The sequence below is a fragment of the Rhododendron vialii genome, chromosome 8a (genome assembly GCF_030253575.1).
Source record: "Rhododendron vialii isolate Sample 1 chromosome 8a, ASM3025357v1".
Lineage (NCBI taxonomy): Eukaryota > Viridiplantae > Streptophyta > Magnoliopsida > Ericales > Ericaceae > Rhododendron > Rhododendron vialii.
The window spans coordinates 2,642,117-2,658,443 of record NC_080564.1 but is presented as its reverse complement, the minus strand read 5'-3'; the positions used below and the strand labels follow the sequence as shown (position 1 = coordinate 2,658,443).

General features: G+C 36.1%; 1 protein-coding gene across 1 annotated transcript; it reads left to right on the top strand.

The window, feature by feature from the left end:
* The first annotated feature begins 7,098 nt into the window (after positions 1-7,098).
* On the top strand, positions 7,099-13,757 carry LOC131299050 (3-hydroxy-3-methylglutaryl coenzyme A reductase 2-B-like). The gene is made up of 5 exons (XM_058324587.1): positions 7,099-7,706; positions 9,550-10,031; positions 10,930-11,111; positions 11,631-11,977; positions 12,976-13,757. Exons 1-5 carry the CDS (start codon positions 7,197-7,199, stop codon positions 13,216-13,218), a joined length of 1,764 nt encoding a protein of 587 aa, XP_058180570.1. The 5' UTR covers positions 7,099-7,196; the 3' UTR covers positions 13,219-13,757.
* The last annotated feature ends 2,570 nt before the right edge of the window (positions 13,758-16,327 follow it).

The following is a 16,327-nucleotide window of genomic DNA, read 5'->3' as shown; positions in this document are numbered from 1 at the left end:
AACATAATTTTTTTGAATAAAGACAAAAAAATTTGGCTTATTGTCTTACTTTAGTCTTTATTCAATTTTTTTTTTTTTGGTTACGGTAATAATTTTTGACTTTTTAAATTCCTCGTCATGACGAAGCAATAATCGACAAAAAAAATTGACGAAAACTAACAAATAATTTTTTTTGAATAAAGACAAAAAAAAATTCAGCTGGATTATTAAGCCAAAAAAGAGGACGGCCTAAACCAATTAGAGCATGTACACAAATGAAAATGTAAAAATGCTGATCAATAGTGCACTTTTTTCATTTTACTTACTCACATCTCTCTAAACACTACACCAATATTATCTATTTTACCTAACTCCAATTAAAAAATATATTTTTCACTCATTTTTTTATTATCTTTATTGTTTAAAGAGAGGAGAAAGGAGGGAGGAGAGAGAGAAAGAAATAATAAAAAAAGAAAGGAGTATGAATGGTGCATAGGTAAAAATAGAGAACAACTATTCACAAATGCATTTTAACTCCTCTTTTAGCTCATTTGGTGTAGACTATTTTTTATATTTCTCTTAGGTAAAATAGCAAAAAATGTATTTTTGCTCATCTAGTGTACTTGCTCTTAGAACTCTTTAATTCCTATTTTTTCTTTTTTTGGCTATTTTGATTGCTTTAATTCATTTCTTCTTCCAGTCGAATTCCATCTTTCATCATTCAATTAATAGCCGTTTAGTTTGGTAGGAGTAGTACTTATAATTAAATGATGATTCTGACTTTTATTATGCCATGATTAGACTAGTTTATTAGTTTGGTAATTGTACTTATCAAATGATGCAATATAGTTAGTTATTTGGCCACAGCCCACGATATGATTTTGATTCATCACGGGCTTAACACATAAGCTTTCAAATTATCTACCTGAAAAATTGTACTCCTTTCGGTCCTAAAGCTGTTCGCAAAACGAAAATTTAAAAAAAAACAAAAAACTCTGTAAAAAAATATTTAGTTTTTTTTGCATAAGTTACATAAAAGATATCAATGAATTTCTTTCCATTTTTAATAATTTGTAGAACTTCGTAAGAAAAGAATCAGTGGAGGCTAGCTATAGCTTAGTTGATGACAACCTGTGCACTTTCTAAGAGTAGTGAGCTGGTTATCAAAGCCAATAATTAATGGCTTACTTCTTTGGTTGTGTATGTCTTTCGTGTTGTGTCTTTTTTTTTTTAGGAATAACAAAAAATGCATTAATAAGAATAATGAGCGTACGTATATCTGTGTTGTTGTCGTTACATTAATGAAGAACCGTCAGCAGTGAGCGAAGACCAAATTAGGGCCTAAGGAACAGAGCACAACGTACAAATCTGCAGAAACACATGCAAAATACACAACATATGCTATCGCCAGAAGATAAATACCAACAAGAGGCCTATGGATGACGACGATAAAGGAAGGCCAACAAGAGCCTAATGAACAAAACATAATGTGGAAGTGTGTGCTATGTGCATGCGGCCAAAAACAAGTACATACGAAAACTTCTTTGGTAACAAGTTTTTACATATGAAAACTTCTTTGGTAACAAGTTTTTACATAAGGTGGAAGTGTGTGCTATGTACCACCGCAAATCTTGATCGAGTTTGCTTTAAAATTGGTTGTATTTAAGGGGGCGTTTTATAATCTTTTTGTTTTCAATTTTTGTTTTTACTTTTTTGAAAACCAATGAAGAAAACTTCTTTGGTAACAAGTTTTTACATTTTTGTTTTTCATAAACTTTTTTAGAGTTTTTATAAACAATGGAAACTACAAAAAAGTGTTTTCCTCAGTTTTTTTTTTTTTTGAGAAACACAAATTAATATTACCAAATATGTTTCTTGTTTTTGTTTTTATGAAAACATAAACATGTTTCTACTTCTAGTTTCTTAAAAACAAAAAATTAAAAACTAAAAAGGTTACCAAATGGACCCTGACCTTTTCCTTGATTTCGTCTTTTTTTTTTTTTTACGGGCAAGGCCTGACTTCTATTATACTCTATTCCGGACCTTATGGTTCTCAATCGACGAAGCCTCGCAGCACGTAACGCACTGAGAGGAAGATTATCAATAGGAAATGTATATTAATGTAAGTAGTGGGTCCACCCTTCATAAATAATGCTCCATTCTATCTTATCCGTTTAAATAAATAATACTCCTAAAACTCATCTCGCATTCAATCGGCCCCTTATGTCCGAACACAAATTTATTTAGCGTGTATGCATCTAAGGGCTTGTTTGTTAGGGACGATATTAGGGTTGGCCGTTGGCTCCAAAAATTCCCCTGTTGGCTACAGTATTATTTATGGTCGGGTTTATATATCCGGACATAACTTGTACTCCATTACGGATAATCCCAAAGAACAAATACTACTAGATTTCTTCTTTCTTTATCATTTCAATATCTTAAGTTAGTTTATAATCCAATTATATCCTCGGATATTTTTTTTATTTATCTCCGACTAATGAAAGCGAAATCCAGGAATTTCATATTTTATCTTTTTATCTCCGAGTAAACAAATGAGCTATCGTGTTGACGCACGTGCATCCACGTTTGTATATACACGCAAAGTATAAGTACAAAAACTCAGGAGGAGTTAAGCTCAACGTTGACAAAAATGTATATTAAAAAAATTTAGTAATACAAAACTATACATGAAATAAACATATATATTTTGGTTGCAAATTAATTGAGCCAAATTTATTTTGTTCTTTTATTGAGCTATATCAGTTACTTACAAATTTTGAGTGAATTTTCTTTTACTTTAGCTACGTACATATGGATAATTCAGTGTTGACAGTATGAAGTAAAATCAAATTATAGAAACAGAAATATGAATTATATGTAAAAAAAAATACAAAATTCCTAGTATGTTTTCCGAGTTCCCCTCAAACCATAGTCGAGCCGCCTATGAAAAAAAGTATAAGTGGTTAAAGTTTGGGACTTAAAAAGTTACTCTCCTAAAATCAATCTCAGGTTCAAAATACATATGTTTATCAACTCTTTTAGGGCCAATACATACTTTAATTTGGACTCTCGCAAGTGAACGGTGAGATTAATTTCTCAAAGTTAATTGAGATGGGCGTAAACTACCGGAACCCCTTGAGGGAGTTGGATCCTGTCAAGCATCTCCCGGACCAGTTTGGTCCATTTTTTTCATCCGAGCCATCCATTAGTGTTTTGGAAGGCTCAGATTTGTTCGAGGTGTTTAGAATATTATCCGAACAAATCTGAGCCGTCCAAAACACTTTCGAACGGCTCAGATGAAAAAAATGGACCAAACTGATCGGAGACAACTTGTATTGACCGGATCGAACCCCACCCTTGAGTTATATACTATACTAGTATAAAAAGAGAGTATAGGAAGTGTAAACGGCAGCTTAATTTGCTTTCAGATTCAGTCAATACTTGGACTGGGACATATGTTTCCAAGGCCAAGGCACCGACTTTTACAGGCGCACGTACGTGTCATTGAAATTGCAAGTAAAATAAAAACCTAATAAAATACTCTAAATAGCTAGGTTTGCATGTTCGGAATCGATCGATGACAAAGAAACAGTCTAAGGTTTGCCTGTGAAGTTTCCACTTTTTCAGCCTCGGCTGGCTGGCTCCCCTCACGTAAACTACTATTCCTACTACCAAGTTTGAATCCTTCTGTTGGAAATCAGAATATCATCGAAAATACTAAACTAGATGCATGCATGCATGCACCTGAAGGGTAAGAAACTTCCTCGATCCGTCCCTAAATAAACGTCCGCACTGCAAATCTAAAGTCTCTAAAAGGATGCATTTTGTTCGTTAAAAATATTTTAAATTTTTTTAACGAACAAAATCAATAGATATTAATGAGTTCTTTCAAGTTGTAAAAAAAAGTTTGAATCTTTTGATCAATTTTTTTAAAGCTTTTTAAAGGTCTAGGTTTGTCAGCCAAACAATTATTTAAGGACGGAGGGAGTATAGTTCATCGTTTTTGTCTTTTTGTAAAATTTCTCAATTTCTGGAATGATTTTTGCGCTTTGTATTTTTACAAATGCATTCCAAAAGTTATATTTTAGTGGCTTTTTAGTGCTTTAAATTACACAAACAAAAACACTACAAGACGAAATTTAGAGGTTATTTATAAAAAGAGAAGTGCAAAAATTATTGTTCTTCAATTTTATCTTAGTTGCAATTTGTCTCCGTTAGAAACCTGAAGAGGTGAAAATTTTAATAAAAAAAATAAATAACACCAAAGTGAAATAAGCAAAAAAAAAGAGAGTCAACTTTTACTGTTATAGAGTAAGCGATAAGATTATCCATATGGCTACGGGACAAGAGGGCCCTAAGGCAAAACATACTATCGAGCTCAAAAACATGATCCGAACTTTTCGCTTTGTAGACTTTAATGTGTATATACAACAGATCTGAAAAAAAAAATCAAGTCAATCAGACATCTGCAGCACAATAATCAAATAGTAACTTTTTGCTCTAGCAAATGAACAACATATATACAATACTATAATAAAATACGCAACAAGATTATTTGATTCGATCTATAATCTATAAGCTACCGTTGCCCAATCGACTTGATTTTTTTTGCAGAAATTGTAGTTCGCACATTACTCTAAACAGCTATTGGTTTGGATTATATTTTCGAGCTCGAAATATAACCAGGGCATAGCAGGCCCCCTTTGTCGTTATATGTGTGTCGCATAGTAGTTTTCGCTGATGTAATTGGAGTGCCCCTTGTCGGTCGGTACGGGTACGTGCGTGTCTCGCAAAAAGTATTTTTCGCACGAGAAAAACTTTTTAACGGAGCATCCCGTAAAGAATATTTATGGCGCTAAATTGTGCGTATCCAAAAGTATTTTGGACAGTTCAAATTAAAAATCAATTTTGACCAGTAAAAATTATTTTTAAATTGGTCAAAATTGAAAACATATATCAGCTATTAATTACACAAATAGACGAATGAAATTGTGCAGAACCGTAAATAAGTTCTTTCTCTTTATGCAGCTTGGCAGATGTGAACAAGGAACTTTAGAATTTTACTTGAAAACATCATATAAAGGTGCTATTTGTGAAAACTTTATGTCCAACACAAAGGCAATCGACAATGAATTAATTAAGAGGATCCAAATGTCATTAAGTGTTCGCTCATTCTACTCTACTCCTAACCAACGTGAGATTATATTTTCTTAACATAGCTATGGTAGAGCCCTGTTCATACGGAGTTTTCTTTTTTTTTTTTGGATCGGCAAAAATAACATTTTATTAGGGAAAGAGAAATAGGATCCAACCAAAAGTTGGAACCGTTTAGCTAGAGGGCAAAGCCCAATATACACCTAAGGGCCTAAATTACCTAAATTAAAATAATGAAAAACATAAACAACCCGAAAGACCAAAAAGCCCAGATACAACAATAATGCCCAGCACGGAGAAAACCCAAAACCTTAAAAGCCCAGTTCATACGGAGCTCTTGCCAGCGAACAATGACTTGTGATCATCCAAATTACTTTAATTGGATGGATATCTAGTCCGACATAGGTGGTCCTGAATTTTTGTTATTTTATGACTTAAGGTATTTGGGTCAACTTATGCGTACCTTAACTAACCTTGGGGAGCAATTTTGCCGTCCACTTGCGGAAGTCCCTGATTAAAGTCAGACTAAAACGAAGTACCTTATATAAAAATTCCGAATCGAAGACTTCAAATGAGAAAGCAAATCCCGAAGTATGGGACGTTGGCTACTTGGCCAACTCCTTCGGGTTCGTAGGCGGTCCTGATTCAGTATGTGCCAAAACGAGAAATGGAGGAAAGTGGGCTTAATCGCTCTCATGACTAACGCAATTTTATGAACATTTTTTTAACTTCAATTGTCAACATTCTAAATTTACTATTACACCCTCTGTTACGTTGGTGCAGTTCTTCGAGAGCAGACGTCCCATAAGCCTTAGAAATTGCAATTTTCAGTGATGAAATTGAGAAATAATTCCAAGCAAAATTGAGCAATAATTCACTTGGTTATTTGTTTTGTCATTATTAAAAAAAAATCGTATTTATTAATTTCGCTTCTAGCTTTGATAGATTATTGGTTCGTCTCGATGAGAGGAATCAAAAAAGTATAATATCATGACTTTTACCCAAATATTTTCAGAAATATCCAAGAAAAAGTATAAAAAACTCGTGGAGATGAACCAATAATCTACAAATACTTAATGCAAAACTAACAAATAAAAAAAAAAATAGAATAAGGATAAAACAAAAAGTCAAGTTAACTTTTTATGGGGGGGAAATAGGCCAAATTTAACCTTCTATGTTGTTAGAATATTCTTTTTCCAGAAAAGGAAAGATATGTCAATATCTATAGCAGTAAAAGAAAATTTTGATTTCATCCTTACCCAAATGTAACACTGCTTGGTTCGTTAGTAAACTAGTCGAGTTTGAGCTTGAATTTTAAACTTGAGGTAAGCTCAATAGAGTAATAGCTCAACTCATTTTTGACGGGTTTTTTTTTTATAAAGGCTCATTTAGCAAATAAACTGAGCTCAAACACTTTCAATATTAAACGAGTCAAGTTCAAGCTGTAGGCTCAACCTAGAGCTAGAGTGCTAGACTAGTTTTGCATGAGCCAAACTAAAATACTCCTTTTGTTCCAATTCTTTTGTCTCTTTTAAAAGTCTGCACCATTTTTCAATTAATTATATCTTGCAATTTATAATGTTTTAAGTGATTTTAAAAATATCGTTTAAAAAAGCTCATTAAAATTTATCAAATAAAATTTATATTGCATGTAATCGATATTTATCAATTAAAAATTATAATTAATTTTTTAACCGATTAAAATAAGACGATAAACGATAGAATCGGGACGGAGGAAATAATTCAAAAGTCATATTGGCGTCGGCTCGTTTGCTGGGTAGCTTTCGAAGTGTGGAAAACTTGTACTCCTACTCATGTCATTCGAGAACCAACAAAAGTGGAGTAGTAAAATTGAAAGAAAAACACGTGCCACGCGGTACGTGTGGGCACCACGTCCGCGGCGCCAACCCCTCTCTCTCTCCTCTCTCTATAAAAACACCTCCTAAACCTCCGCTTCTCCATTCAAACCCAACATTAACAGACCGTAAAAAAAACACCAACAATCCCTCTCTCTCTCTCCTCTCTCTCGTTCACACTCTCTCTCCCTCATCGGGGCGCCAACCATGGACGTTCGCCGGCGCCACCTCAACCCCCTCCCTCCCCCCACCGCCGGCGAACCCCTCCTCAAGCCCCACAAATACCAACAAACCACCAACAACACCAAAGCCTCCGACGCTCTCCCCCTTCCCCTCTACCTCACCAACGGCGTCTTCTTCACCCTCTTCTTCTCCGTCGCCTACTTCCTCCTCCACCGCTGGCGCGAGAAGATCCGCAACTCCATGCCCCTCCACGTCGTCACCCTCTCCGAGCTCGCCGCCGTCGTCTCCCTCATCGCCTCCGTCATCTACCTCCTTGGCTTCTTCGGGATCGACTTCGTCCAGTCGCTTTTTACTGGCCGGAACACTCATGATGGGTGGGATGTGGAGGATGAGATCAACTCGGTGGACCGGTTTGTTATCGAGGAGGACAGCTTGAAGAAGCCTTGTGGGGCCGGGATCGACTGCTTGCCGGTTGTGGTGGCGCCGGCTAAGGCGGCGGTTCTGCTGGCGGAGCAGCCTGCGCTGGTTTTGGAGGTACTTGACTACTTGTTAAAATTCAATGAATGAAAATGAATCCTAAATTTATGTACACAATTCTCGACCATAATTGTGTGCGGAATTATTGAATGCACATGAATAATATCGAATAGCTTCGGATGCAGTTATGATCGAGAGTTTGTGTACGTAGCATTCCTTAAGAAAATTTAACGGGAACGAGTTCTCGGGAGAAGTGCCAATTTTTTTTGAAATATCGGTAAAAAAATAAAATACGGAAGTAAAAAATGAGTAGTTTGCCTCTCTTCATGCCTTTTGAATTCAAAAGGTGATTTTTTCAACTCTTGGTAGGCCATATCCGAAAAAGGAAAAAGTAAAAGTAAATAAAATGGTTTCTTTCTAGTAATCTGTGACAAAGATTGGTTTAATTTTGGGGCGTCATAGGTTTACTGTAAAAAATTCACGGTTTAAAATCATTGATGTGGATCAAAATTGGACCCGTCAATTTGTCAAGTACTATTCCAGATGGGAGGGAATCCAACTCCAATTTAATAAATTACTTTAGGGTTGAATTTTTTTTTTTGGTACTAGCTAGTAGTACTATTGTGAAACTATACATGATGTTATGTTTTCCGTTTTCGTGTAAGAAAACTTTAAATCTTGGGTAGCGAGTTTAAGTTTGGGATTCGAATAATGTAAATTATTCTAACTTGAAGGGAGGTGCATGCACAAGCATTCAATAAGGCCCGTTCTGCTTTTTTTTTAAATTTTTTTTTTGAAAAAAAAAAAATTTTAATTTTAAATATAATAGAAAATAAAAAATAATTTTCTAATTTTTTTTTGTACCTTTTAAAATATTTCAATACAATCTATCAAACAAGATTTATATTGAAAGAAAAATTATTTGCGTAAATATATGACTCTTGAGCTTAAAATTGCATTTATTTTCTAAAAATTCTTTTTAAATGAAAATGGAACACCCCCTAAGTCTCTTAGTAAAAGATAGAAATTATTTACATATGTAAATCTGGACCGTCCAAAAGTATTTTGGATGGTCCAGAAGTTCCTTGTTTTTTTTTGACATGGAGAAGTTCCTTGTTTCATACCAAGACTTTCACGTACATCAAATAAAGCCAAACAAATCTTTGTCTATGTGCGCAAGTAGCATTAGTAAAACAAACTTAATTAATCAAAAATCTCTTACCATAAATCATACACGATCTTGGACGAAATGATTGCCTAGAGGTCTAGAGTTGGAGAAATTTTTCGGTGCCGAGTGAATGGATATATCCTAAGTGGCTCGGCATATTCGGATTGTCCAATACATTTTAGGATGGTTTGGATTAAAATATTCTCTCCTCACATCCCAACATTTTTTCTCCTTCCAAATTCGAGCTGTCCAAAAACATAATGGACAGCTCGAATGCGCCGAGCAGGTACCACTTGGTATCCACTCGACACTGAAATTTTTTCTGAGGATTGGCCTCTTAGAAATCTAACAAATGCATCTTTCTATTGCCCGGTAAAAAACACGTAGCAGATTGGCCTCTTAGAAATCTAACAAATGTTATCTTTCTATTGCCTGGTAAAAAACACGTAGCGCCATTTTGTTTGGTTTTCATTTCAGAAATATTATCTTCATAATTTTTAACTATTTCGTTATCCATGTTTTTTCATTTTTAGTCATTTTTTATCAAGTTGTACTTATTTGTTACTTTTGAGATGTATATAGCGTACTTTTATTTAAAAATTAATTTTTTTGCTAAAATATTAAAAAAATTAATTAAACATGAAAAAATACACAAATTTATAAAGAACTCCTATTTTTATCTAAAAAATATACAGTATCTCAAAATTAATTCCATTTTGTACTTTCCACCAGGCAGAGGACGAGGAAATCATCAAATCAGTGGTGGCGGGCAAAACGCCGTCGTACTCGCTCGAAACAAAGCTAGGAGACTGCAGGAAAGCGGCGTTGGTACGCCGCGAGGCGCTACAGAGAATCACCGGAAAATCCCTGGGAGGCCTTCCCTTGGACGGGTTCGACTACGACTCGATACTGGGCCAGTGCTGCGAGATGCCGGTGGGGTACATCCAGATTCCGGTGGGGGTAGCGGGCCCGCTGTTGCTCGACGGGAGGGAGTACTCGGTGCCGATGGCGACGACGGAGGGGTGTCTGGTGGCGAGCACGAACAGGGGGTGCAAGGCGATTCACTTGTGCGGTGGGGCTACTAGCGTGTTGTTGAAGGATGGGATGACTAGGGCGCCGGTGGTGAGGTTTGGGACGGCGAAGAGGGCGGCGGAGTTGAAGTTCTTCTTGGAGGATGATATGAATTTTGACACTCTTTCTGTTGTTTTCAACAAGTCAGTACTCCTCCTTCTCTCTCTCCTTTGAAATTACTTTGCAACCATTAATCATCCGGTGTCACGTAAGCGGATGTTACCGCGTTGTGTACTTACCATTATTTTTTCGTTAAAAGATCTTGGTCATATACCTTTGCCCCTATCTCATTTTGTTTGCTTTCTTGCAAGAAATCGTGTCATTTAGCCAAAATAAAAAAAGCCACACCGATGTGTCCCTAGCACTCCCCCATACCTTTGCCCCTATCTCATTTTGTTTGCTTTCTTGCAAGAAATCGTGTCATTTAACCAAAATAAAAAAATAAAAATGGGACGGCGATGATTTCACTTATTTTTGTCTCTTTACTACTCCAACATTCTGCGTGCATAAACTTTTGTCTACAAATCAAGACATTGATGTGTTCAGAATTTTCTATAAACATCAAGACATTGATGTGTTCAGAATTTTCTATAAACTTGAAGCGTGCTTGTGTATTTGAAAGATTCAGAATTTTCTATAAATTTTTGTACACAAATCAAGACATTGATGTGTTGCATTTTTTTTTTCAATTTCAAGCTGATTTAAAAAAAAAAAAAAAAGACATTGATTTTTTCAGAATCTTTGGGATGTTGATGTTTGTTGTATTATTGCCTTTTCATTACTCCTAAATTTTGATCCAATAATATCAGGGGAGGTGGTTGGTTGTCGGCTTCTAGCTGTTCTTTATACTTCCCTTTTTTTGGTTAATTTTCTCTTTCTCTTTCTCTTTTCTGTTTTCAAAGTTTGGTAAAATTCTCAATTTAAGCACGGCTTTTGTGAATATATATTTTCATTTTGCCTTTATGGAAATTCAAGAGTAATGGAAACGCTATTTAAGCAATAGTAAATTGACCGAATTTATGTATCGTGTGTTGAACACAGGTCGAGCAGATTTGCAAGGCTACAAGGGATTCAATGTGCAATCGCGGGGAAGAATCTGTACACCAGGTTTACCTGCAGTACCGGGGATGCGATGGGGATGAATATGATTTCCAAGGGTGTCCAGAACGTTCTTGATTTCCTTCAGAATGATTTCCCTGACATGGATGTCATCGGCATCTCTGGTAATTTCTCCTTCCTCCCAACATTTTATTGAAGAACACTGCTCTGTCGTATGTAGAACGGTCACCACCATAGCGCCACATCGCAAGGACCGAAGACCGTAGGGTTTTAGATGAAGCGATGGGTATCACATGATATGTTGGAGTTTTTGGCATCTCAATACGTTATGTCCATCGTTTTCGTATTAGGCGGTTCACCATACGTATCAATTTTGACCCAATTCGCTAAAACGTCCACATTCAAGAGAGTTCAACCACAGGCGATACAGTCAAGTAGCTATAGGTCCGTCTTGTGAGTGGTAATTTACGAAATTCATGATCGCGACCCCTGCTTCTCAGTCTATTGCATACCAAGTTTTCATTGAAATTTCACGAAAATGGTGCAAGAGAAATACTTTGTTTCTACACGGCGAAGTTAACATCTCATTTTTTAGTACTTGCACTAGTTCTTCTAGATGCATAGCTTTGTTGTATGGTCTGGCGTGTTGATATTCACTGGATTCGTGGATTAAACTGAAACAGGAAACTTTTGCTCGGACAAGAAACCAGCAGCAGTGAACTGGATAGAAGGGCGTGGGAAATCTGTTGTTTGTGAGGCAATCATAAAGGAAGAGGTGGTGAGGAAAGTGTTGAAGACAGACGTGGCTGCTCTGGTGGAGCTCAACATGCTCAAGAATCTAACCGGGTCAGCCATGGCGGGTGCTCTCGGCGGATTCAATGCCCATGCCAGCAACATCGTCTCGGCAGTGTATATAGCCACGGGTCAGGACCCGGCGCAGAATGTGGAGAGCTCTCATTGCATTACTATGATGGAAGCTGTTAATGATGGCAAGGACCTTCACGTCTCTGTCACTATGCCTTCTATTGAGGTATTCTTTGTTTCTGGTCTTCGGCAATTTTTGACCTCATACTTGTTTTAGACCTTGCTTGGATCAGTTTCATAGACAGTTTTTGTTACTAGGTTGGTAAAATTGACTTAATGAACGAGGACAAAAATGGCCTTTCCAAGTTAAAAGTTATCTAAAAGGGTAGTTAAAATGCTAATAAAAACAATCTAGACCTTGTTTGCCAATCCAAGAACATGGTATCAGAACTAAGTCTTGGGTAGCCTCGTCTCTCATTGTCGAGTCTTTATATGCTCCTGAGTCAAATTGCCTTGCCTCCTCAATTTCGTACCTCCATGTGCATTCACGTTGCACATGAGAGGGTATTTTACACTTTATCTCATGTTTTTCGTCTAAGCCAACAAGTCTAAGCCAACAAAATGACCAAATTTGATTAGTATAATCTAGAGAATAATCTGGCAAAATTATCACATGATGCCATGCACCCAACTGTGTTTTGGGGAGGGGACAATCAGATTGGATGCATGGGAGACAGTGTAATGGAATCTTTCGTAGACAAACAAAATTTGGGGAATTTAGATCTACTGCTTCAATCACTGCAAGGTTGTAAACAGTTGGCCTTGGGCCTTGGGGATTTGGATTCTTCCTATCTTTTTAATTCACTGTGAGTAATAAATAAGAAAAACAGACTGAAAGAATCCAACTTTCCCTGTTACATTAAATTATTCAAAGGTTCTCTATAGTTCAGATGTAACAGAGGAATTAAATATCAGAACTTTGTCATACAAACACCTGTTTCTCTCATGCGAAGGAGTATTATTTTTTTTGTGAATTTTCTGGTTTCGGGGTGGACGACCATTGAACCAAAAGAAAACCACTGACCATTAAGGTGTGCATAAACTAGCTTGAACATCACTGACTATAACCAAAAGAAAAATTAACTCAATGAACACACACACACAAATATTATCTACTTTTTCTTAGTTCTGATTTGTTTGTTTTTCTAATGATTTGAAAAACAGGTGGGAACAGTGGGAGGTGGGACTCAGCTAGCATCCCAGTCAGCATGTCTGAACCTACTTGGAGTCAAGGGTGCAAACAAGGAGTCTGCAGGGTCCAACTCAAGGCTGTTGGCCACCATTGTGGCTGGCTCTGTTCTTGCTGGGGAGCTCTCTCTCATGTCGGCCCTTGCAGCTGGACAGCTAGTCAATAGTCACATGAAATACAACAGATCTAGCAGAGATGTGACCAAGATGTCTTCCTAAAGAAGAGAGAAGAAACAAACAAACAAACCAAAAAAAAACTAGGGGACCAAAAAAAACCCCACGTACCCACTACTTTTTCTTTGTGTAATTACCCATTAAAAAGATAGGGACCCCAAGAAAAAGCTAGAAATAATAAGTTCTCAGATGACAGAGAGAGTGAGGGGAGAAATAAAACAGAGAAGTCATGTGGAGGAGGGAGAGAGAGGGAAATTAAGAAATGGAACAGAACAGAGCCAGAAGCTAATACTCTCTGTTTTTGTTAAAGAAAGCAGAGCCCATGTGGAGTAAAGCCTGGAAATGTTGTAATGAAACTCTGGAAGTGGATTGGCACTGGCTGTAGTGATGTACTATTTGTTGTTGTTGTTGTTTTGGTTTTTTTATTTTCAGTATGTGAAAGAGGGCTCCCCACTTTACATGAATTGTGGCTATTACTATTAGCTTGTAATTTAGGAAGAAAGTGTATGGATCCAGAAATTGGATTTATATTTCTTCAGAACTTCTCAAGTTGTATATGAAAAATGGAGAGCCACCTTCTGAAAGACTGCGTGGTGTTCGTGTTTTTTCTATTTGTTGAAAAATTTTGGTTACATTTTGTGGGACTAATCAATCTAGGGGCAGAGCAATGAAAAAGAGAAACAGTCTACGAAAACTTGTTTCGTCGTTGCCAAACGAGGCCTTAATATTTTGTTTAGTCCGTTTGGTTGGCGGGTTCGCTCTCCCCACAATTGTGAATTGATCAGGGTTCGATTCTTGGAGTTAGGCCGCAAGAGAAATTTTTCTTGAATATCTTCTAATTTCGATGTGGATGGCTTGCGTTGGAGTAGACTGTAGAAAAAATTATTAGAGGTGCAGATAGGCTAATCCTTGTTGACCATAGAAAAGAGTCTTTGTTTGGACGTGGAAGCACCGTAGGATCCGGTAGTGACCAATGCTGCGTAATACTAATACTCATGTTTTTGTTGCTTTCCATAGCGATATTGATGGATCAAGACTAGTCTATTTGAGAAATAATTATTCTACAACCACACCCAATTTTCATACCCAACTACACACCTAACTCACATGATTTGTGGCCCCCACACACACTTACACATCCAAGTGCTAATATTTAAAGCTGGATTTGACTTGTATGCGGTTAGGATTTCAGCTGCAAACAGCAATACTTGTAATCTCAGCCGTTAGCATTTTTTTGATAAAAGAGATTTTTTTAAAAAAGACTTGGGAGTAATTGATTACGGATTGTAAAGGGAAATGATTTTGCAATTCCATTTTTTATCAACGGTGCTTCTTTACACGTGTATTTTTATATCAAAAATACACTAACAATGAAGTGACGTTAATAAAAAAAAATAAAAATCAGCAGCCATTATAAATGGGCGCTGTTATTCGCAGTCTCGTATTTTCTCCCATAGCCTACTGCATTTCGGTAAATAGTTGTTGAAAATCATATAACATTTCGGTAAATAGCTGTTAAAAACAAAATTATATTTCGATAACTACATGTTGAAAATATGTTCAACATTCGGTAAATAACTGCCGAATATACATTTTCGGTAAATAGCTATTGAAAAAAATATTATATTTCTGTAATTGGATGTTGAAAATGTATCTTAATTTCGGTAATTAACTGTCGAATATAATTAAAAATTTTTAACGGACTATAAAAAAAATAAGAGGCTGCAAATAACAGCGCCATTATAAATTTGAATTATTGATTATTGAAATGCACAACGGATTGATAGATTTTTGAAACATAGAAAAGCCTGGCCCTGCGAAGCAGCTGATGAGTAGGCTCCCCAAAACTAACCTAATTGGAAAAGTACAAGTTGGATGATAGGCTTAGCTGGAGGGTACAGGCCCACTTAGGCTAGGCTATACCACCTACTTATACTAGATTTAAATGCTGCCAAAAGCAGGAGGCATTCACACGCACAATTATAGTCTTAACAAATTAGGTCAAAAAGGTTGTTCCAAATTAAAAAATAATAATAATATTCTCTCCGTTTGGATTTAATAATTTTTTTTTTAAAAGTTCGTGTCATTTTTCAATCTATTATATCTTTTAATTTATAATATTTTACACGATTTCAAAAATATTATAAAACTAATTGAGATCTATCAAATTAGATCTATATTCGATATGAAATTTATTACGGATTCAAAGATATAATCCATTTTTTAGCCGGTTAGAATACAATTAGAGACAATTAAATCCAGACGGAAGGAGTATATCCCATAAAGTGAATTTTCTATGATTTGCTTGCCCTGTCTTGTTAGGTGCCGTTCCAGTTATATTTGATCTTATCTGATATATCTCGCTGAGATCTTTTAAACGGTGTAAAAAAAATTAAAAAATTTATTCTATTTGAATTTGAAATTAATATTTTTTTTAAATTTTTTCTAGAAAATTAGCGGAACGGGGGCCTACACTGTAAGTACACACGAGTTAAATACATATAGAGGTTAGGTTGGTATGTGGCATATGGAGTACGTGGGTAGCAGCATATCCAGTAGTCAGTTAGTCACTTGTGGGCTTCTTGTGGCTCTGTGTATAGACTATTGTATAGTATAGTCAAACAAAAACAGCTGCTTTGATTTCATGCCAGGTATACTCATCATCATATCTCAAGGTCATCGCATATTGTTCTCTCATGAGCTTAAAAGAGAAAAAAAATTCTTTCCACCTTAATTAGGTGGGAAACCCATGGTTTTTACCGCATATTGCGGGCCTTGCCGTGTATTTTTTTCAGTAATTTGAATCATTCATTTTTGTAGAGTTTGCATAGTAGTACATTCATACAAAAAAATCATATTTATTGGATATCGATAGGTATATTAAAAATTAAATCTTAGTTTATAAAATAGACAACTATGATTAATTTAACTAAGTTTTTCACCTAAGTTTATAAAATACCCAAGTTTTTCACCTAAGGTGGATAGAATTTACACTAAACTTAAAATGGTACTGCCATAAAATACACCGGACTTAAAACAACACACAAACTCGCGCACATATTATGGAACACGGGACCGTGTAGCGTAAGGATGCACTACAGCCTACAAGGGTGTAGTTAGTGCACAGTCCAAGCCGTCAATCTCTACACTTATA

Coding starts and splice junctions, on each gene's coding strand:
- LOC131299050 (XM_058324587.1), top strand. CDS start 7,197: ATGGACGTTCGCCGGCGCCACCTCAACCCCCTCCCTCCCCCCACCGCC. Junction 10,032..10,929: donor CTTTCTGTTGTTTTCAACAA/GTCAGTACTCCT, acceptor TGTTGAACACAG/GTCGAGCAGATTTGCAAGGC. Junction 11,978..12,975: donor TCACTATGCCTTCTATTGAG/GTATTCTTTGTT, acceptor TTTGAAAAACAG/GTGGGAACAGTGGGAGGTGG.